The sequence below is a fragment of the Malania oleifera genome, chromosome 2 (genome assembly GCF_029873635.1).
Source record: "Malania oleifera isolate guangnan ecotype guangnan chromosome 2, ASM2987363v1, whole genome shotgun sequence".
Lineage (NCBI taxonomy): Eukaryota > Viridiplantae > Streptophyta > Magnoliopsida > Santalales > Ximeniaceae > Malania > Malania oleifera.
This window is the reverse complement of record NC_080418.1, coordinates 54,434,858-54,458,020: the sequence shown is the minus strand read 5'-3', so window position 1 is coordinate 54,458,020 and position 23,163 is coordinate 54,434,858. Positions and strand designations below refer to the sequence as shown.

General features: G+C 36.3%; 1 protein-coding gene and 1 long non-coding RNA gene across 2 annotated transcripts; one reads left to right on the top strand and one right to left on the bottom strand.

The window, feature by feature from the left end:
• Positions 1 to 3,248: 3,248 nt before the first annotated feature.
• LOC131148195 (uncharacterized) lies at positions 3,249 to 3,683 on the bottom strand. The gene has a single exon (XM_058097929.1). It carries the CDS (start codon positions 3,681 to 3,683, stop codon positions 3,249 to 3,251), a length of 435 nt encoding a protein of 144 aa, XP_057953912.1.
• An 11,739-nt stretch (positions 3,684 to 15,422) lies between these two features.
• On the top strand, positions 15,423 to 22,573 carry LOC131148505 (uncharacterized). The gene is made up of 3 exons (XR_009134996.1): positions 15,423 to 15,777; positions 16,085 to 17,017; positions 17,199 to 22,573. It is a non-coding gene; the product is annotated as an uncharacterized LOC131148505 (long non-coding RNA).
• The last annotated feature ends 590 nt before the right edge of the window (positions 22,574 to 23,163 follow it).

Sequence of the window (23,163 nt, the reverse complement as noted above, 5' to 3'; positions counted from 1 at the left end):
TGAATACTATGCAGCTGGAGACACACGAAGAAGAAGCAGCAGTAGGTAGCTGCATTGGAGAAGATGACCAGCGCTGGTGGGTGGGCGTGCAGCAGGTGGTGGCTGCAGGCGTTGGGTGCTAGTGATGAAAAACCGAGAGTCCAATGGCAGCAAGCAGGAAAATGCATATGAAACAAAAAGGAGATGAAGGGGCAGTAACTCTTACTGTGCGTGAGGCCTTGGAGCCCAAAAAAAAAAAAAAAAAAAGCATGCTGCACTGTTTTCCTTTATGGGAAGCCAACAACAACAATAAATAATGGTGCAACTTTCAAGCCAAGGGCCCCACAAGGAGGGACACCCAAGACATAGTTTTATAATTTTGTACACAACTCTATGGTACTATCTTTTAAGTCTTTGTCTCTACAATAATGTCTGCTCCCATATTCATGTTTTTACTCTTTTTAGGATATCAAAGTTGATATCCCGTCCTTTCCATTTCTCTGAATTTTCCCCTATCCAGTTAGTATCTTGTGGATAGATTAACAAACTCCATGTTTATATCCGATTCGTATGATCCCAAGTTGGTAACCTGATATGAGTCTCATCAATATCTAGAATGCTGTGGAAATTTTTCGCATATTTAACTCTATCCAAGGGCTGACTTGGTGTTGTGCTCTTGGGCATGGGCCTAGCCCCCTTGCTCACTTTTCACTACAACTAGGAGGAGAAATGTAATCTAGTTAGGAATCATTAAGAATCTATGTTTTAGAGATGTGGAAAGGTTTATGCTCACTGTCAGCTGTGTTAACACCGCCCTCCTTTACTCGCAGTTGGGACTGGCTATATGAGAAGTGATAATCGCTAGGCACGAATTTTGTAGAGGTATGCTCTTAGGGGAAAAAAGAAGGATACACACAGCATGGCTGCAGTGAGGACTTGGAAAATGGTCTTCCCTTGAACTCTACATCCATTTTAAGCATTGATTAGTCTGTTAGAAGGTACTAAAAAATTTAAAATTATTGAAAATTCTCTACTTGGAGTGGATTTGGGTCAATTACCATACTTGGGCTGGAATTATTTGTAACAACATATTTACAACCATATATATGATGCTCAGTTGGATTTGGATCTTCAATTATTAACATCACTTCTTTTGATCTGAATACTTTTTTTTTTTTCAATTTTGCAAGATGTGTGATCCATAGGAGGTCAATGCAATGTTAATTGTTTTTCTCAATTCAGTTTTTGGTAGCTTCCATTGCGATGTTCTTGATGGAATATTTTTTGCTACATTAATTGAACTGTTATTTATTGCTATGAATTTTTATCTATTCTAATGTAATGGCTAATTATCAATAAGGTTATCCTGGCCTCCTTGGAATTTGACAATTCTCACTCGATCTAAGTTAATTATGTGATTATATAGATGTGGTTCTAATTTCTAATATTTCCTACAATTTCTGATTTATTATTTAAGATTGCTTTCTGTTTATATAGCTTCCATTGCGATATTCTTGATGGTGTTTTATAAATTGCATAGTGGTCCGTATTATTATTTTATAAAATGCACTGGCCAATTATCAATTGCGCATTTGAATTTATTTTTAAGTCAACCCAAATCTAAACTTTGTGATCTTTGTTCAAATTCTCTTGTTAAAAACTGAAAGATCCTGTCTTTAATGTTTTGCATTTGGGAGTTCAGGGTTTGGAATTTGGATGCGTGGACTTACTCAAAATGAAGTACAAAATAGTATTTGGAGTTTTGTTCAAATTTACAAATGGCGTTTTGTCAATTGCATAAGTTACTGTTTTAATGTTTCAGGCCAATAAATATATTTCAACTTATTCTGTGTTTTTGTTGCGTTATATTTACTGTGGTTCTACGTGAAAAGAATAATTTTCGAATTTTTTTGTTGCTATTATTGGTTCTTATTTTTCTCTAGGCAATCACAAATCTGAATATTGTGATTATTCTCTCAATTCTGTTGCTTTTACTCGTAGGTTCCATCTTTATCTCTTGGGATTCAATATAAGTCACCTTGGGTTTTCAGTTTTAGGATATCTTATATCTGGGGATTCAAACTCTAAACTTTGAACTTCGAATTTGAATTTGTATGGATTGTAGTTCATTCAAAATGAGGTACAAAATTCTATCAAGCGTCATGAAAATTTATATTTTATAGTGGAAACTATTGCTCCAAAATTCAGCCCTAATGGCAGAAAAAATGTTAATTGTATCTTCATACATTGCGAAATTTGCCTGCAGAAGAAATTGGCAGAAGAAATTTGCATTCCAAAAAATTGTAAATTGTTTGGCTTCATCACCTTGCAAACTGGTGGCAGCAACAGGGCTTCGCACTCCAAGAAATAAAAGTTCTATCTGCATTTGCTAAAAATAAAAAGTCTTGACAACCTTATCCTAGAACAGGTAAACATAAAGTAAGAGTTTAATTTATTTGCGCTTTACTAAATTCTTGGAGCAGAAGTCTCCAATCATATGCCAAGTGTGTCATAGATTAACTTGGTGACTGCCTCCTCGCATCAATTAAATAAAACCACTAATTTTGCCTGTTCAATTTCATCAAACAAACATGCTTTCTTCTTCTTTTTCTTCTTCTTCTTCTTCCTCCTCCCAACTTGTAACCTGCAAGATGTCAAGAAACAAAACGTACTACATGAAATATCAGAAACCACTAATATTGTCTGTTCAATTTCATTTATACCTAATTCATCATCAAACAAACATGCTTTCTTCTTCTTCTTCTTCTTCTTCTTCTTCTTCTTCTTCTTCGTCCTCCTCCTCCTCCCAGCTTGCAGCCTACTAATATTGTCCGTTCAATTTCATCAAACAAACATGCTTTATTCTTCTTCTTCTTCTTCTTCCCAGCTTGTAACCTGCAAGACGTTAAGAAACAAAACATGGACTTTTGATGCATTTGATTTTAAGAACAATTAGAAAAATCAGCGAATTGAATCAACATCAAAATTTCACAGTAAAACCACATTAACAAATCCTTTTACCCCAACATCCAAAAAACTTCTTAATTTGGGCGCGCCGAGAAACAGACAACCAAAGAGTGTCTTTACAACATTTTATGAGATAAAATGAAGAGGAAGGGAAAGAATTTTCAGACAAACCTAATGCGATGCTCTTCAATTTCGTCGAGACAAAAGAATTCACCGACCGTATACAGAATCAACCACTCCTTAGCGTGGATAATCGCGAGGAAACCCTAATTATTTTCGCAGGAAGTACTTCGTCTTCGTTTTCAGTTCATCTCCTGCCTCTCTTCCTTAGGACCGGCGCTCTCCGAAGCCACCTTATCAAGGAGGTCCCCAAGCTTTCTTGCGACCCCAGGCGTTGCATCTCCGTCGTCCATTCCACAGTCATCGTCATCGATGAGGGTCGTGAATCGCCGCCTCTTCACCACGATCGGGGCCGGCGGAGTAAAATCGGATGAGGCAATCGCACTGCGCCGGGAGCCACGGGGAATTGAGTCCTCCACGGTACGCGTTCCTTTCTTGGTGATCTTGCGGCCACGCGGATCTTGGAGGGGATGACGCGTGAAGCTGAGGCCGGCCATGGAAGAGAGCAAGGGGTCCAAGACGGACTGCGGCGAGTCGACGCGATGGCGGATGAGTGCGTCGCCGTGGCAGTCGTGGAGGCGGGAACGGTGGATGCTGCTGGCGGAGAAGTCGCCCATGGCAACTCTGGCTGAGTGCTGGTGCTTCGGGAGGTTGGAGGGTTATGGGTCTCTCTTCAATCTCTCTCTCTCTCTCGCTCTGGGTGGCTGCTCTCCAGTGATAACCGTTGAGGCAGGGGGTTCTGAATTCTGAGGAGCTGCTTTTACGAGTTTAAAATGTTAGAAGACGGAGTTGAGAAGTTGGGACCGACTTCAAATTTTAAAAATATCTCCTGTCTTCAAGTTCAAATTTATTTGGTTGTGTTGAGATGGAAATTAAAATTAAAATTAAAATTTCTTAAAATTAAAAATAGAATTGAAAATGAAATGTATCATAATAATCGGTATTTATATACTTAGGAATAGAAAATAAGTCTAGATAGTATAAAAAATTTATTTAATTAATTAATATGAAATAATAATATTATAAGTATAATTGTTATATAATATAATTTATTAAGTTATAAAATAAATAATATTTTACAATAAAATCATTTTGATACTCATGCACTTGATTATACTTTGCTTGTTATATTTTATCATATTTATTATTATTATTATTATTATTATTATTATTATTATTATCTTATGTTTTATAAATATTATATTTTAATATGTAATATATTAAATGTAAATAAAAATCTCATATATTATAAAACAATAACATAATTTATTATTTAATATAAAATAATAATTTAATAAAACAACAACCATAGCATTATATTTTATTGCAAATAATAATTTTTTTTATTTCTTATTATATAATTATGAAAATTTACTATTATATATTTATATTAAAGACGTTAATAATATTAATTTTATCTTATTATAAGTTATACATAATAATATAATAAATAAGTTATCGTACCACAATTACATCATAGTATTTTATAATTTAATATTATTCTATAACTTTTTATGTATTATTATTATTATTATTATTACTATTTTAAAAAAGGACGGGACCTCCATTTATTTATTGATAAACTCTCACTTTTGGCGAAGGAATATCGTGATTGTAAGATATTTAAAGGGGGGGACAAAAGACAAACCTTTAAAGGCCTCCCAAATAACAACACCAACATCAGCTAAAATAAAATTACAAAACCAATCAAATCAACACAAAACAAGGACCTACAAACCAAATACTAACAATAATGTTTAACATATTTTATATTATAATATGTAGTATATTATATATTTGTAGTTATTGATGTCATAATACTAATATTACTTTTTAGATTTATGCAATATTATATTATATATAGTATTGTATTAATATTATTTATATATATATATATATATATATATATATGTGCCTACGTATATTTAGTATACAATATTATTATATTTTTTATATATTATATCATTATTAAATTTTATTATTATATATTTATAATTGATAATAATAGTTAATATTTTACTCTATTTTATTTTATTTTTTAAGATTATAAATAATAGCATATGCATATCATAATATTTTAACATGTAATATTGTTTAATTAATTTATATATATTCTGAATTTTGAGGAGCTGCTTTTACAAGTTTAAAATGTTAGAAGACCGAGTTGAGAAGTTGGGACCGACTTGAAATTTTAAAAATATCTCCGGTCTTGAAGTTCAAATTTGTTAGGTCGTGTTTAGATGGAAATCAAAATTGAAATTAAAATTAAAATTTATTAAAATTAAAAATAGAATTGGGTGTGTAACGTACGAATTGGGTGGTGCCTACTTCTCTTTAATTTGCATCCTACTGTTAATTAACATGGTAAACATAAATAAAGTGAAATGCTTAAATACTAAATTGGCCTGCCTTTCTAACTCTTAACTGCCTGAATGAAGCAACCCTATGCAATGGTAACAAGCAGGATCAATTCGGCCGGGTAACCTCTTTGTGAAGGTTAGTGAAGGCCTGTGGGACAATGGCGCAACATGTGATCAGAGATGCCGCCTGCACTGCTTAAGTGGTAGCAAGAAACCATGCAAAGATGGTGCTATAGATGTTAAAGTGGTCAATTTTTTGTGAAAATCCATGCCTGTCCACGCTTGTCATGTCGAACGATGCATTCGGGGCCATCTGCAAAAACCCCAATGCAAAAATCAACATTGAATACATACAGTAAGTTCCGTTTCCCACTTCCCTCTTCCGCACTTTGTATGAACACACGCATGCATGCAAAACATACACTAAGTAGCATACAAATGCCTAGCCTAAGTTGGACTCAAAATGATTGTAGGATTTAATGGGAGGATACACTGTAATCCTTGCATTTGTTTCCGTTTTCGAATTCTCACCATAGCTAGCACAAAAGGATGGGATGCCTTTCGCTGGTTTGTCAATTCGTGCAGTAAATGAAATAAACAAGTTTGAAGGCACATCTAGTTTTTCTGATAAACTTTTTATTTATGTAGCCTTACAAGAGATATATCAAGTGTTCATTATTTTAAAGAATAAAAAGAACAGGTTACAACATTAACAACGCATAATGAAACTAATTGATCGAATATATGGAGGAGATTGAAAATTAAATATATAAGGCGGTGGGTAAGTAGAACAAATCTACCCATCAAGATGAAAGTTGAGATTGAAATGTGCTTTATTTGATCATTCTCAAAGATTTGTCGTTGCTACTGGAGACAAGGATGAAGAAAATTAACTCCCTCCAGCTATAAGGGTGTCTGCATTTCAATGAAGCGGAAACCTCTATAGACAGTTCACTTATCAAAAATTATATCAGCACTAACTTCAATTAATATTTTAGGATTAGTTTTGTCAAGGTATTTGAAAGCAAGATCTTAAATCTTTGTGATATTCAAAGCTATATTCTGATTCCAAGATTTTATATTTTATTATTCTTACAAAAGTTATTTGAAAGCAAACCCTAAGATCTCCAAAGCATATTTTTTTAGATAAATTTTTTTTTTGTTTTGAAATAATGGTATTCATGATACTTCGGGCACTTGATTAATTGATTGGAATAATAGGTTTCCTTCCTCTACCTTTCTCCACTTAAAGTATTCAAATAGAAAATCGAAACCCTGAATACTCGAATCTTAATATTAATTTACTCGAATCTTAATATTAATTTAATGAGAAGAGCATTTAGTTTATTACTTGAACAATCTTTGAGAACTCCTCTATATATTATGGTCACTTGCTCATATTGTTTATTATAAACCTAGCTACCTCATCTAAAATTTATTAACTTCAACACAATCAATGTGTGCATATATGAACTCCAATTTAATTTGGTCGTGTGGGTGATGAAAGAAGCCAATGAACAGTGGCTGTGCAGTAGTGATTTTATTCATATGCGAAGCTCTTTAGATACACTTACAGAGGGAAACAAAAAGAGAATAAAAAATGGTTACAAAACAGAAAGTTACAAAACAAAAAAGGAATAATCTGTTGGAATTTAGCTGGGTTTGTTATAGCTGTTGATATGTCCTCTTGAGTCCAAAAGGGTGTCAACCACTTTGAGAATCGTTGTAAAGTGAAGGAATTTTCTGAAAGCAGTGGCTTGGTAAGAATTTCTGCAAGTTGATCGTTTGTGCTACAAAAAGAAATTCTGAGGCTGTTGGCAGCAACACGATCCCGAACAAAATGGTAGTCAATGTCCATATGCTTCGTTTTTGAGTGAAACACAGGATTTGCACAGAGGTAAGTAGCACCAAGATTGTCACACCAGAGTGTAGGTTAGGTGCTTGGGGTAAAAATATGCCAAGTTCCTTGAGAAGAGATTGGAGCCAAATTAGCTCAGCGGTGGAGGATGCCAAGGATTTGTATTCAGCCTTAGTAGATGATCTAGCAACGGATTTTTGTTTCTTAGAGCTCCATGAGATGAGATGGTTCCCAAGAAAAATGCAAAAGCCACTTGTTGATCAACGATCATCCGAACAGCCACCCCAATCGGCATCAGAATAAGCTTGAAGAACAAGGCCTGAGTGAGAGGTAAAAAATAGTCCAGGATTGATGGTGCCCTTGAGATATCGTAAGGCACGTTTGAGCACACTCCAATAAGTAAGTTTGAGAGAATGCATGAACTAACAAAGTTTGTTCATTGCAAAAGAGATATCTAGCTGAGTGAAGTTGAAGTATTGGAGACCTCCAACGAGACTTCTATAGAGGACTGGATTATCAAAATCAAGTGAATCAAATTTGGAGAGCTTGAGTGAAGCAGCCATAGGTGAGGACATGGGTTTGCATTGGAGCATGTTGCTGCGGGTGAGAAGGTTGTTGATGTATTTTTGTTGGGAGATGAACAGTCCAACCTTACTGTGATCAATATCAAGGCCCAAAAAGAAAGATAAATTTCCAAGATCCCGAACAGGAAAGGCCTTGCTTATGGCAGCAATTAGTGTGTTAATAGTTGAGGAATTTGATGCAGTAATGACAAGATCATCAACGTAGACAAGCAGAAAAATTGTAGCAATCGGGGTGTTGGAGATGAAAAGGGAGGGATCAGCTTTGGAAACTTGAAAACCATACTCACTTAACCAAGAACTGAGCTGATCAAACCAAGCCCTTGGAGCCTGCTTCAAACCATAAAGAGCTTTGTGAAGCTTATAGACATAGGTAGGATGAGCAGGATCCATAAAACCCTAAGGTTGTTGCATGAAAACATCATATGTGAGAGTTCCATGTAAGAATGCATTCTCAATGTCAAGTTGGCATAATGGCTAGTGCTGAGGCACAACAATAGAAAGAATGAGACGGATTGTGGAAGGTTTGACGACGGGACTAAATGTTTCATGACAATCAAGGCCAGGCTGCTGATGGAAGCCTTTGGCAACAAGTCTGGCCTTCCGACACTGAAAAGAACCATCGGCATTGGTCTTGGTTCGATAAACCCAGCAACAAGTGACCAAGTACAAGTGTAGGTTAGAGCATCAAATTCGTGAGCCATTGCTTCATACCATTGGGAAAATTTCGAGGCGACTGTGTAGCTCAAGGGGTCGTCTAGAATGGGAGCTGTGGTGAGGAGGCATTGATGAGCTGGGTAGGGTACGGTGCCATCAGAGAATAATTTTGGGTAGGAGGAATTAGTCTGGGACCGAGTGATGATGGGAGATGGAGGAGGGATGAGGATGGGTGGAGCAGTAGGGGGGGTTGGAGGGTGAGGGGGAAACATAAGTTGTAGAGTTGGGGGAAGATGAATTAGGGCTTGAGGTGGGAGCTGGGCCAAGTATATTTGTAAGGTAAATACAAATATTATGGTTTGTGTCCAGACATTTTATCATACATATTGAATGTGATTCAGTTTAGGTAAACAAATGTGGATAATAAATAGATTTCTAGAACTTCCACCATTTGTAAATTTAAGAATGCATTATGTAATCAGTTCTTGAAATCCTCTAAAGTCACAAACTTAAGAAATCAAATGTTACACATTTTTAATACGCCCTATTGGATATTTAGATGGACATTTGGATAATTTGGATACTTGTGGAGTTTAGTATGTTAGGCATCACAAAATCATCTATTCCATTTGATGCCTATTGGTTAGGGCCTTGAGTTATTAAGAAGTTGGTGCTCATTCTTGATTTATTGTCCTGAATTCTGCGATCATTTCTTGTATGGCTTTCATGTATATAAAACCCGAAGCTTAATTACTAGAATTTCTCCATGAAAAGAACTAAAAAAGGAAACATGCTATAAAGGAATTTCTTGGACATAATTTCTTCAAATTTTTTCTTCATTTATTTTCCTTCAAACATCAGAATGTTAGGTAATGAAGAAACATAATATCCAAAAAGTAAAAGTTACCGAGATGAGAATGCTTAGATGGATGAGTGGTATAACATTGAAAGATAAATTAAGGAATGAGTATATTCGTGGTAAGTTAGGTGTAGCTCTTATAGAAGATAAGATAAGGGAAGGACGACTCAGATGGTATGGACACTTGCAACGTAGGCCTTATAGTGTACCTGTGAGGAAGAGTGACTTAGTTACTATAGGGGGCAGTAGAAGGGGTGGGGGTAGACCTAAAATAACTTGGGAGGAGATAGTGAGTAAGGATTTAATATCTTTGAATCTATCAAAAGAAATGGTCCATGATCGCATAAATTGGCGGAAAATGATTCATATAGCCGACCCCACTTAGTGGGACTAAGGCTTGGTTTTGTTGTTTTGTTGTTAGGGTAAGCAAGGAAATTGTCACCATTATTTGCATACTAATCAAAGAAGGCTAACTTGGCAAAGTAAAACTCATGATGCTTTAAAGGAGCCTATATTGGGAGAATAAATGAATCCTCTACGTTCCACCTTCGATGTAGTCATGAAGCCATTTCTTGCCAATGAGTATTTGGTATACGATAAGTGCATCAAATCATAAAAAATGTTGGTCCAATATATGGCACCTAATAAGGGGAGGAGGGTGAATTGGTTCTTAAAATTTTAATCAAAATTTTAACAATCAAAACAACATTGCAATAGAATGATTAACACATAGTCGCAATATAAAGAGGCATAACTAATTTACACTGGTATGGAGCAATAACTTAATTTTTCTCCATCAATTAATTGAGACTACATGTCCTCACTCAAGTACACAACCCACTTGGTTAGGAAGCATACAACTTCATATTAAAAAAAACACTTCACGGTAACTTGTTCTTACTTGTGTAAATTACCCACAATGAGTTACAAATGATTGTAGAGATAATAACAATATATTAAATAAAATAACAAACTCTTAGATTTTTTTTTTCTTGTTCATCTAAATATAAATTTCTTAAAGACTTGGTGAACTAAGTGAAGGTTTAAAGCTTTTGGCCTATGTGAGAAAAATATAAAAATACAATTATACCACAAATATTAACAACAAAATAATATAGAACACTGAGGCTTTTAAATGATCATACTTCAAACTTTGAAAGCTCTTGAGTTGCTTAAAGGAATATCTCACAACATCACTTTGGGTTTAGCTCACAAGAATTCATTTTAACTTATGATAGTCTTATGTTTTCTCACAATTGATGATTTCTTCTTGAAGTGAGCTTGATCTATATGAAATTCAAGAAATAGCCATTGAAACATCCAGCTACATATTTTAAATTACCCAAAGGAATAAGAGTTCTATCATGTAATATTTAGCCTAAATGTCAGATCGTCTCATCGGGAAATGTAGTTTAATATCAAATTTTGCGTAATTCTAATCGAAAATAAAAAGTCACTAAACACAGTTCAGATTCGAGTTTTTCGGAATGTTGAAATTTTCTTTTGATGAATTAAAGTAACATGCAATTTAAATTCTATCCTAACACACATGAAATTAACACTGAGAAACGAAAATCTTACGTTTAAAATATCGGACACAAGCTCAAAGATCAAAACTTTACTATGCAATTCAAACATGCAACTTTAAAATAAACTCAATCGAACACAAATGCAAATAAAAATTAATTTCCAATGCAATCAATAACTTAACCAAATTTAAAACTTTGACGATTAAACAATAAACTAAACATGATAAAAAAAATCAGACTTTGTTCAACCTATACTTGACTTAAAGAAACCCAACATAATTTAATTTCTAAAGAAAGACAACAAATTTAAATCATAAAGAAAATATTTTTTTCCTTTGATATTTTATTCTTTATTTTTTTCTTTCAAGAGACCAACCCGAACTTTGATCAACTAAAAACTACTCAAGTATAAAATTATATCTAATGTGAATGATAATTAAGAAACAAAGGAAAGAAATATATTTTAATGCTAACACCCAAACAAAAATTTAAAATTAAAACTTTAAGTAAATTTCCACCCAAAAAAAAAATAAAATTAACGAGTGTTCAAATCTTTAATATCAATAACAAAAGACAACCAAAAGAAAAGAGAAGAGAGAGAGAGAGAGAGAGAGAGAGAGAGAGAGAGAGAGAGAGAGAGGGAGGGAGGGAGAGCAGGCCATTAGAGGAGTTCAGGAAGCAGAAGGGGCTGGCTGATGGAACAGCAGCAGCAGCCGTGGTAGCTGGTCGTGAGGGACTTCGGGTCTTTAGCACAGCAGCAGATGGCATGGCTGACAGCAGGGGCTCTCGGCTTGTGGCTGCTTTGGACAACAAGGAGAGTCAGCAATAGGGGCTTCGAGGTAAGGCTTTAGCAGCAGCAAAGGGAGGATACTCGACTAGCAGCAGCAGGAGGCAGGGAAAGAGAAGGAGGGAAGAGAACAGAGGGAGAGAAAGGAGAAGAGGGAGGAGAGAATCAGGAGAAGGGAGAGAAAAGAGGATAGGGAAGAAGAGGGAGCCGAGTGTGGGAAAAGGGAAGAGAAGAGAGATTGAGAGGGATGAGCCGAGGGAGGGGAGTTGGGGCTGCCTGTTGAAAGAGAGAGAGAAAAAAAATATAAAGGGGAAGGGGGAGGCCAGCCCTACCCAATGCACCAGCCAAGACCCGAACTTGGCTGCATGGCCGGTTCACATAAAGGTAAGTATTATATTTTTTTTTCTTTTTTTTCTTTTGCTTCTCTTTTTCTTTTTTATTCTGTCTCCTAGCGAATGAGGGTAATTTTGACCATCTTAAAGCTCATATCTCTCGAAACTTAAAACACGGAAGCTGTAGATAATTTTCTCGGTTTTTCACAGAATTTTGAACTGTCTCGATCGGGGCTCAAACGAGAAAATTATAAAAAAAAAACCAAAAATTCATAATTTACTTAATAAAATCCAAATATTATAAATAAGACACGATATTAAAATATTGAGTATAATTAGGTATTTATTAAAAAATATGAGCCTCAATGCATGAATTAAAACACTTAATTATGCAATTTAAGCGTGTAATCATTTATGTTATTTTGGAAAAAAAATTAACTTATATAATTTTTTTTTTATTAAAAGTTTTACATATAATATACTTGGTAATATTTTGTTATCTTTCCTAATTCTTAAATTTTACTTTTCATTTACTAGATCATACAAAATAAATTTGATAAAATGGATGATGACATGTGTTTGGTGGATAGTGACACAACTCACACAATTCTTCGTGTTAAAAAATATTTCTTGCAATTAACATGAGCTGAAATTAATATTAATATAATATCTGGCATTGCAAATGTAATAGAAGGTTTTGGAAGAGTTCACATTGTGTTTCCAAATGGGACAAAATTATATATTGATAATGCGTTGAATTCTAGTAGATTCCAAAGAAATCTACTAAGTTTTAAAGATATATGTCGCAATGGATATCATGTTGAAACAAAAAAATGAAGGAGATATGAAATATCTTTTTATTACATCTACAGTTTCAAATCAGAAGATCATATTAGAAAAATTCTCAAGTTTTTCATCTGACCTATATTTTGCAAAAATAAGGATGGTTGAATCAAATTTTATGTACCGGAAGTGTTGAGCCTGGAAGTAGAAATAAAATGAATAAAATTGTAAGATATAAGACGCGTCTTGTAGCACAAGGTTTCTCCCAAAGGGCTGGTATAGATTATAATGAGACCTATTCCCCTCGTTATGGATGCAGTTACTTTCAGATTTTTGATTAGTTTAATGGTTTCTAAAGGACTCGACATACGCCTCATGGACGTAGTAACAACTCACTTGTATGGCTCATTGGATAATGATATATATATATATATATATATATATATATATATATATATATATATATATATATGTCATTATCCAATAAGCCATACAAGTGAGTTGTTACTACGTCCATGAGAAAATTCCTGAAGGATTTAAAATGTCTGAAGCATATAATCCAAAACAACGACAAATGTATTCTGTTAAATTACAAAGATCCTTGTATGGATTGAAGCAATCTAGACAAATGTGATACAATCGTCTAAGTGAATATTTGTTGAAAATTGGTTATGAAAATAATCTTATTTGTCATTGTGTTCTCATTAAGAAGATAAATTCTAGATTTGGTATAGTCGCAGTTTATATTGATGACATAAACATAGTAAGAACTTCAGAAGAGATCTCAATGACTGCTGACTGCTTAATGAAAGAATTTGAGATGAAAGATTTTGGGAAGACAAAATTTTGCCTTGGTTTTCAAGTTGAACATTTAATAAGTGGAATTCTTATTCATCAATCATATTATATAAAAAAAATCTTGAAACAATTTTATATGGATAAATTTTATCCATTAAGCTCCCCGATGGTTGTTCGTTCACTTGATGTGAAAAAGGATCTTTTTCGTCCTCGAGAAGATGATGAAGAAATCCTTGGTCCAGAAGTACCCTATCTTAATGCAATAGGAGCACTCTTGTATCTTGCAAATTGCACTAGACCAAATATAACTTTTGTGGTAAATTTTATGGTAAGGTTTAGTTCTACACCAACTCAGAGACATTGGAATAGAGTAAAACATGTCATTCGTTATCTCCGCGACACATCTGATATGAGTTTGTTTTACCTAAAGGAAGTAAAGTCAGAGATGAAAGGATATTCTGATACTGGATATCTTTCTAATCCTTAGAAAGCTCGATTACAAACAGACTATATCTTTACATGTGGTGATACTGCTATCTCATGTCGATCTGTAAAACAAACGATCACCGCTACCTCTTCAAACCATTCAGAAATATTAGTACTTCACGAAACAAGTCGTGAATGTGTATGGTTAAGAACTATAATCCAACACATTAAAGGGACAAGTGGATTATCATTGGAGAATGACACGCCAACAATATTGTACGAGAACAATACAGCATGTATTGCACAAATCAAAAGTGGGTACATAAGGTGATAGAACTGAATATATTTCATCAAATTTCTTTTACACTCATGAACTTCTGAAGAAATGAGATGCTGACATTTGCAAAATTCATTAAAATGACAACTCAATAGATCTATTCACAAAAGCATTGTCAACTTTAATTTTCAAGAAGTATGTACATAACATTGGAATGCGACAACTTAATGACATTTATTAATTGATTGTATTTTTTAGAGGAAGTATGAATATTGTATTTTTTTTTTTTCCTTCATTAAGGTTTTGTCCCACAGAGTTTTTCTTAGCGAAAGTTTTAACGAGACATATTCATAGTGTATAGTTATCCAAGGGAAAGTATTGTAAAACATGTATATTTATGTGAATGACTATTTAGATAATAGGTATAACTTTTGGTATGCCCACATAATGGTTCATTATATGATTAACTTTTGAGATGTCAATATTTTGCCTATATAAGATGATTAGTAACATTTAGTTCCTGAAAATGTAACTGTTCAATTTGTATAACTTCAATTTTTTTTTCCTCATTCTCAATCTCTCCACTCTTTCACAATCAATTTAATATATATAAAAAAAATTATTTTTTTCTTTTTACTCACTCCACTAACAGACCACTCTCTCTCTCTCTCTACTCTCCCACTCTCTCCATTCTCTTTTTCCTACATCTCTCTCTTGCTTCTCATCTCAGCAGGTTTCTCTCACTTTCTCAAACTCATCGCTCTCTCTCTCTCTCTCTCTCTCTCTCTCTCTCTCTCTCTCTTCTTCGTTGGGTGCGTCACCACCGCCGCCGTTGATGCTCCGGATCCCAGCGCCGACGTTGCAGCCTTCGTCCGAAGTCGTGATCGTCTTTCAGGAAACGATGACGGAAATCTCTTAGGTAGGTAATGGTTCATTATGTGGTTAACCTTTGAGATGCCAATGTTTTGCCAATATAAGATGATTAGTAATATTTAGTTCCTCAAAAATTAACTATTTTAATTTTTACGAGTTCAATTTTTTTTTTTCATTTACAACAATATATATATATATATATATATAGTTAAAGATAAAAAAAAAGTATTGACATGTTCTCTTTTTCGCTCCGCTCTCTCATTCTCAATCTCTCCACTCTTTCACAATCAATTTAATATATAAAAAAAATCATTTTTTTTCCTTTTCACTCACTCCACTGACAGACCACTCTCTCTCTCAATCTCTCTACTCTCCCAATCTCTCCGTTCTCTTCTTCCTCAATCTCTCTCTTTCTTCTCATCTCAGCAGGTCTTTCTCACTTTCTCAAACTCACCGCTCTCTCTCTCTCTCCGTCGTTGGGTGCGTCACCACCGCCGCCGTCGATGCTCCGGATCCCAGCTCCGACGCCGCAGCCTTCGTCCGAAGTCGTGATCGTCTTCCGGTAAACGATAACGGAAATCTCTTAGCTAGGTATGATCTTACCATTCCGGACGTTGACGTAGCTTCACCATCGTCCTTGCTCTTCTGCTTACCCGACCCTCTTCGGATCTACTCCGATTTTTATTATGTTGTTCTTTTTATTATTATTAGTATTTTTTATTTCTGTTATTTGTTCTTATTCTCTTCCTTTCTATTCTTCTTTTTATCTTATTTCCCTCTCCAATCTAATTTCTTTTTTTTTTTCCTGATCTATCTTTTTTATTGTTTCTTTTATTTGTCAACTACTTTTTTTGTTTTTTTTGGATATTTCTAATTTGGTTTATGTTTTATTTTGCAGGTTGGAGGATAAAAAATCCCCAAATCGGAAATTCAAGATAAGTTCCCTTTTTCTATTTTTTTTTTAATCTACTTTGTTTGCATTTGATTTGAACAGATCACTTTGGTCTGTTTTGGTGAGTTTGTGGGGAATATGGTGCAAGGCGATTGAACCTAGGGATTATGAGTTGGTTCAGAATGAGTCAACTCATTGAGTACTGTTTTTTATGGTGAGTTGACTCGCCTAACTCAGTGAGTTTTGATTTAATTGATTTTAGAATAATGGGCTCCTGTATTTTTTTTTTTTTTTTTTTATATGGGCCAAGACCGGTTATATTTTTTTTTTATGTGGTTTTTAAAAAATTCGGGCCCAGGGCTTTCCTTTTGAAAATAATAAGCTGTTGAAAAGGGGCCCTATTTATTTATTTTTTATTTGGGCCAGCTTTCCATCTTAGGCCTTTAGCTTTCAGAATTTAACCTGGGCCTGGGATTCTTTTAATAGTGGACTGGGTCCAGGGACTCAGGTCCAGGTGTACCTGGGCCTTGGGACGGGTCAAGCCATGCGTCGGATCTGACTAATTTGAGAGGGCTATTGTTTCCATTTTTTTTTTTGGGAACGATTAATGAATAAATCACAGAAAATAATTATGAATAATTCAAAAAAGGGAGAATAGTAATACCTACCTGTTGTCTTCTAACTCTTCGCAGAGAATACCCTTTTGTAATGATACTGCCGTAGGTAGATTAATTTGATTTGCTCTGCTCCGGCTATGATGTTTTGATTTGATTTGCTTTGCTTTGCTCCGGCTATGATTGGATGCTGCTTCTTTGCTCCCAATTACTCTGTCTTCTGAGATTGCCCAGGATCACTCTATGACTATATTGCTGCTTCAGGTGGCCGAGCTGATCTCTCTGACTATATGGCTACTATTATATCTCTCAGTATTCTCCCTGGGTACTCTCTGATAACCTCCTCCTCCTCCTTGCTCAGCTCTTTATTTATTTATTTATTGCTACTTCCTGCGCTCCATCCAGCGCTCTCCTCTCTTTTGAGTCCTCTCTTGGCTGTGTTCTGTCTGTGGCCATGCCTCAATTTATAGGCACTTACTCTAATGGCTATTTTTGTCTTTTTGCAGGCGAGCTGCACTGTGTTCTCCGTGCAGGTGTGCTAGCAGACAGGATTTGGGGGAAGTATGAGGATTATTTATTTATTTATTTATTGTTTTAGTGCCCAAGAAGGCAGCCAAATTCCCAGAAACAACAACCCTCCAATATTCTTTCGACCACAAGAAGTTCAAGTTTTTTTCCATTTTAATTTTATTATTTAATAAAATATTAAATAATAGTTTGTTTGGGAAAAAAAATTCCACTCACGTAATCTCGCAGATGGTCCTGCGAGATTTAAATAGTCAGGGGTACTCGTGTGCTGCGAGATTTGTATGGACATTTGCATGGCCGTGTTTTTCTACCTCCACACACATTTAGTTTGTTGCTGGCACAAATTGGAGAAGATGAGCTCTCAGATTTGCAGATCTGCGGCAATTTGATGGCAGATGTAAGCATTGGAGAGGTAGGATCCGAACGTCTCACTGAGCTGGAAATGGTCATCTGTCTCCAACGTCGGAGAAGACGGTGGCAGCGGCAACGGCAACGGCAACGGCGACTGAGACGGCCACGTCTAAACTCTGCAACTAAAAACAGAGCAAAAAAATAAAGTGATTTCATCAATGTATATCTCTGGCTCAGGCATGGAAATTTGGCAGGGGTAGGGGAGACCATTGATCTGCCAAGAATTAAGAAACAGCTGAGAGTTAGAAAGAGGAAGAAACTGGACTACATAATTGGTTTTAAGGAGATCAAAATGGAGGCTCAGTAAGGAGGTTGCTAAATTTCAGAGGAAAAATCCATTTACAGCAGCTGAAGAAGTATCACCTCTGCAATCATATATTCAGTTTGCTGCACACTTGATTGAATGTTTCCAATATAGCCTAAAACACTTCCCCTGCAATTGAAAAGGCTTTGTTAGATAGAAATTGAGTACCATATTGAGAATTTTTTTTGCAAAACTGATTTCAATGACTAAAAATAGTTTGGGAGTAGGTTTGTGAAAAATTTCTAGTTGAATTCTAGGTGTTCAGATTTATGGGATCAAAACATAAAATCATTTTGGTTGAATCACATGAGTCATTTTGTGAATACAATTTGGGCTAGCTGCTGTAAATGTTATGGTATAATAATAATAATAATAATAATGGATCTAACATTTGGTTTGTAGCTGAAAATTGATTTTGGGTTTGAAAACTAATTCAGTGTAAGATCATTTTGCGGTCAAAATCTGTTTAGGGTTTGGAAATCAAATCGAGTTTGAAAGCAAAAAATCAGAAGAATTAGAAGAGAAATTTAAAGAAGAAGAAGCAGAAATTAGAAGAGGAAAAATTAGAACAAGGAGAAGAGGGCATACTTGTGCGGGAGAGTAGGCGATGATGGTTGCGAGAATCGCGATGGTGGCCATGATAGGTGATGGAGCCAGCAGCTGGCGGTGGTGGCCGCGACTAGCCCAGCACGGCCGGCCGTGGCAACCAAAAGAATAGGTGATGGCGGCTTTGAATGTAGGCCACAATCCTCGCGGCGCCCCCCCCCCCCCCGGGGGGCGCGCAAGAGAGAGAGAGAGACGGACGCTTGTGACGAAGGCAGCTGGCCTTAGGCGGCTTTCAAAGGCGGTGCTGCTGAGATCAATGGTCTGCCCTGCCCCTGCCAAATCTCCATGCAATGCAAATCTCGCAGGATCATTTGCAAGATTTGGCCGCCAAGCATCACACATGAATTCTCTCGCAATTTGAGTCTCAGCAGGATGGTCTAGCAAGATTACCAAAGAACTTTTTTCTAAACAAAGTATTATTAATATTTTAGTAAATAATAAAATTAAAATAAGAAAAAACTCCAAGAAGTTCTCCATGAGCATGCTCCAAGGGTCATAGTGACCATCAAAGCGCGGAATGTTCGGCTTTACAAAACTTTCGAAAGCCATCAATTGAACTTTTTACTCCTCAAAATCCAGTCTAATACCACTGTTGCAAACAAAAATTTGCAAGATGGAAGACTTTACACAATAGCAGTAGAGAAAGCAGAGGATGTATGTTTTCTGCAGTACTTCATTAATCAACAAACAGCCTATATAAAGGTTAATACATAACTGATAATAACATGAAAATAGGCACTACCCACCGTTCAAAACAAACTAATATGGACTAGGTAAAAAAGAAAAGTTCACTGACCATCAAACATGCAAATTATGCAAATTACTAATTTTCTCAACAAAGAAATCACGCTTTCATCTAGGGGCAGAAAGAACAGATGCTTGTGGTACTGTGAGAGCATGGTCATTGGAAACAGGAGGAGTTGGCATTGCATGGCTAAACTTGTATATGATGTTTGGATCTACCTCCATTACTCCATCCAAAACCTTCACTACCGTCGACATAAGAGGCCTTCTTGCATGATCGTCCTGTAAACACCAAGCTCCAATCCTTATCATCCTCAAGATTTCTTCTTTATGACTTTGCAGTTCTTCATCCAAATTCTCCACGATATCTATAAGCTGGTTCTCCTCGACTTTTTTCTGCAGCAGTCCCAATAAATGATTGTCAGATTCAGACCGAGATCGATCCAAATTTCTTCTTCCACAGACCACCTCAAGGAGAACAATTCCAAAGCTATAGACGTCCACTTTCACTGTGATTCTTAGTTGACACCACTCTGGAGCAAGATACCCTGGTGTTCCCCTCATATTGGTCTGGACTTGGCTCTCACCCCTGTCCATTAGCCTAGACAACCCAAAATCAGATACCTTGGCATTGAAATTTTCATCCAAGAGAATGTTTTGTGGCTTTATATCAAGATGAGCTATTCTTTGTCGGCACTCTTCGTGTAGATAAGCCAGCCCTTTGGCGATGTCTAGAATAATCTTCTTCCTCATTTGCCAATCCAAACATGGTTTCTGGTCATTGCAGAAAATCCAGTTATCCAATGAACCATTACACATGTATTCATACACTAAAAGCCTGCAAGACTTCTCTGCACAAAATCCGATCAACCGGACAAGATTAAAATGGTGTATGCTTCCTATCGTCTCAACTTCTGCTAAGAACTCTCTCATTCCTTGGCCCATTTCATCTAATCGCTTGACTGCAATCCTTGTGCCATCTCCTAGCTCTCCTTTGAACACAGACCCAAATCCTCCGCTACCAAGTTTTTCCTTGAAATTCTCCGTTGCAATGCGTAGATCTTCATATGAAAACCTCTTTGGCATTCCAGGGACTTGCTTGTAATTGTCCAGCACATCCCTTTTGTTCCTCTTCTGCAATGTCCCTAGTAACCTATTTGCAAGACAAATAATGATAACAACAGCACAAGAAGACCCTGCTATTATTGCCACCAAATTTATTTTATTGCCTGAAGGTGGTGATGGTAGTAAAATATCTTGTGCAGGGCTTGGTGCAACATAAGGAATCTGTACCTTGATGAATGTTGCTGAAGTGAAATTGTAGTTCGGAATTTTCCCATCTCTCATGGACAAGATATCAGATGGCATGTAACAATATCCATCTGTTGCATTCTTCTCATACTTGAAGAAGGCCCCAAGACAGGAACAGTTCTCAAGGCATGCTTTTCTGCAGGCTTCTAAATCTTTGATCTTGGGAATTGCAGCATCCAAATCAATGACATTGAAGTAGGTAGCATTACGCACTTCAATGAGACGGTGCTCGTCAAGTGAAGGATAGCAGGACAAGGGTGTAATCCTGTGGCAACCCTGATCAGGCAATTGATATTGAATCGGCCTGAAATATTGATCACCATCCAAGCTTTCAGGGCAGCTGCATTGCTTATCCCTGCAAAGACCATAATTCCCACATCTGCGAGGGTACTGACATTCACCTAGGTCCTGTTCAACTAGATCAACAATTACCCTCATTCCATTTGAATCCATGTGCTGATATATCCTTACGTGCCCATCAATATCAAGTTTCATATAAATGATAGAGTCGAAGGGAAATTGAAGGACTTTTGGTCCAGACAAAGTTTGAAATCTTCCTAAGTTCACAAGCAATCCTCTAAATGTAAATTCTGCATAATTTGGCTTTTCACTGCCTTTCAAGCTTTTATTCGGCACTAACTGATAATACATTTGTGATTGGCCATGACTGACTTCAGTGAATGCAGCAAAGCCAATGATGGGCATTAGTGTGGCATAGTACAGGCCACTGCTCCAGTTGGACCTGGAGGAGCCTGCATTGAGCTTTTGACCCTCATATAAACGCTGTCCAGTGAGCAACGTATCAGTTGGGTGGTCAAAAGACTGCCAAACAATGGCTCCCCTTTCATCAAAGAGAACCAAATTTCCTGATTCAGTAAGATTCATTCCTTGCACAGACTTTCCCGATGTATTCGTTGACCACACCTTGGTGCCATCGAAATCTAGTAGTACTAGATCGCCATCTCCTGTAAGTTGTAAAGTAGCATTCTCTTGTAGTCGATAGTCTCTATTCGCCGACCAAACTAAATTGGAGCCACCCCCTTCAGCAACAATTGAGAATAAGTAGGAGTTGCAGGGATCAATGCAGTAAAATCCACAAACAAAACCAACAGACTTCCGTCTTGAGAGGAGGCTCACTCTTACCATTGAGTTGTCATCATAAGTCCTAGACATATTGATGAACTCATTGTTATACCATATTGATGGAGAGCTGGAATTAAGGTAGAATATTGAGCTAGCCATTGACACTGAAGTACTTCCAATGATTGTAACAGCAGTTTGGGCAAAGCAAACACTCGGAAAAATGGAGAGAACTGAAAATAAACTGATCATAAAGCAGGTCATGATCCCTTTCAGGTCTCCAATTCTTTCTTGTCTTTCTTCTTCTTCTTCTTCTTCTTTTTTTTTAAGATTACTTCCTTTGGCTCTGATTTTTATCACAAACTGTTGAGGAATGCCGTACCTTACGGCAGAAATCAAGGAACCCAAACGTTGAAAAATGTTGAATCAAGGAACAAAAACGCGTAAGCTGAAACCAGGTAAAAGTGTTCCCCAGTTCTTTGTATAAATAGGAGATGTACAATCGAAATTAGAAAGAAATAAAATCTTATTCTTTCCTGTATTTAATTTTTCCTTTTCGCTCCTTTCGCTTCTGCTCCAATTTTATCATGGTATCAGAGCAGTTCCCACGAAAATCCCCTTCAATCTCACGATCTAATCCTCCACAGCTTCTGCGAACAGTTTGCAGAGATTTTTTTTTCTCATCCACAAAATTCCGTCGGCGACCATCACCATCAACTCCACAGGATTTGACGCCACCGTCACCACGAACCCTGCCGCAAACCTGGCCTTGCATACACCTACCGCTGCAGCACCAGGCGGATTCATTCACGATCCCTCGTCCCCATCGTCACGTATAAGTTTGGTTACCGTCGGGATCCAGATCGTGCAACAGGAAGACGTCGCCGCGCTCTTATCCGGCATCTCCATTATAATGCTGAAAGTGGAGGGGATCACTTATTCGACAGAGGTGGTGGTGTACAGCACATAACCACTTGCTGTTTGAAGAAAAAACAAGGGGGGTCATCTATCATGGTCATTCTCATCACTCCATCCATGGGTACCAAGTACGTAATATCAAATCATCATTAACAGGTCAATCCATAACGTATCAAGTGCGCTCAATGCATGGCGTACCAAGAACGGTAATGTCAAATCATCATTATCAGGTCAATCATGGCGTACTAAATGCGTTCAATGGATGGCATACCAAGTACGTAATGTCAAATCATCAATGTCAGGTCAACATATAAAGTACGTTCAATGCAAACATACTAATCACGGTCAAGTCAATCATGACATACCAAGTATATAATGTTAAATCATTATTTTCTTGATTTCTTATGAATTTTTAATAGTGATATAACCGATGATATAATTTACTCACCCGCTGCTCTCATCAAATCCATCATAGTGCATTATCATATTGTTCAATTACCAAATGAATCTCATGATATTGTCATTCATATTAGATCATTTCATTTATCTTTTTATTCTTATTTTAGACC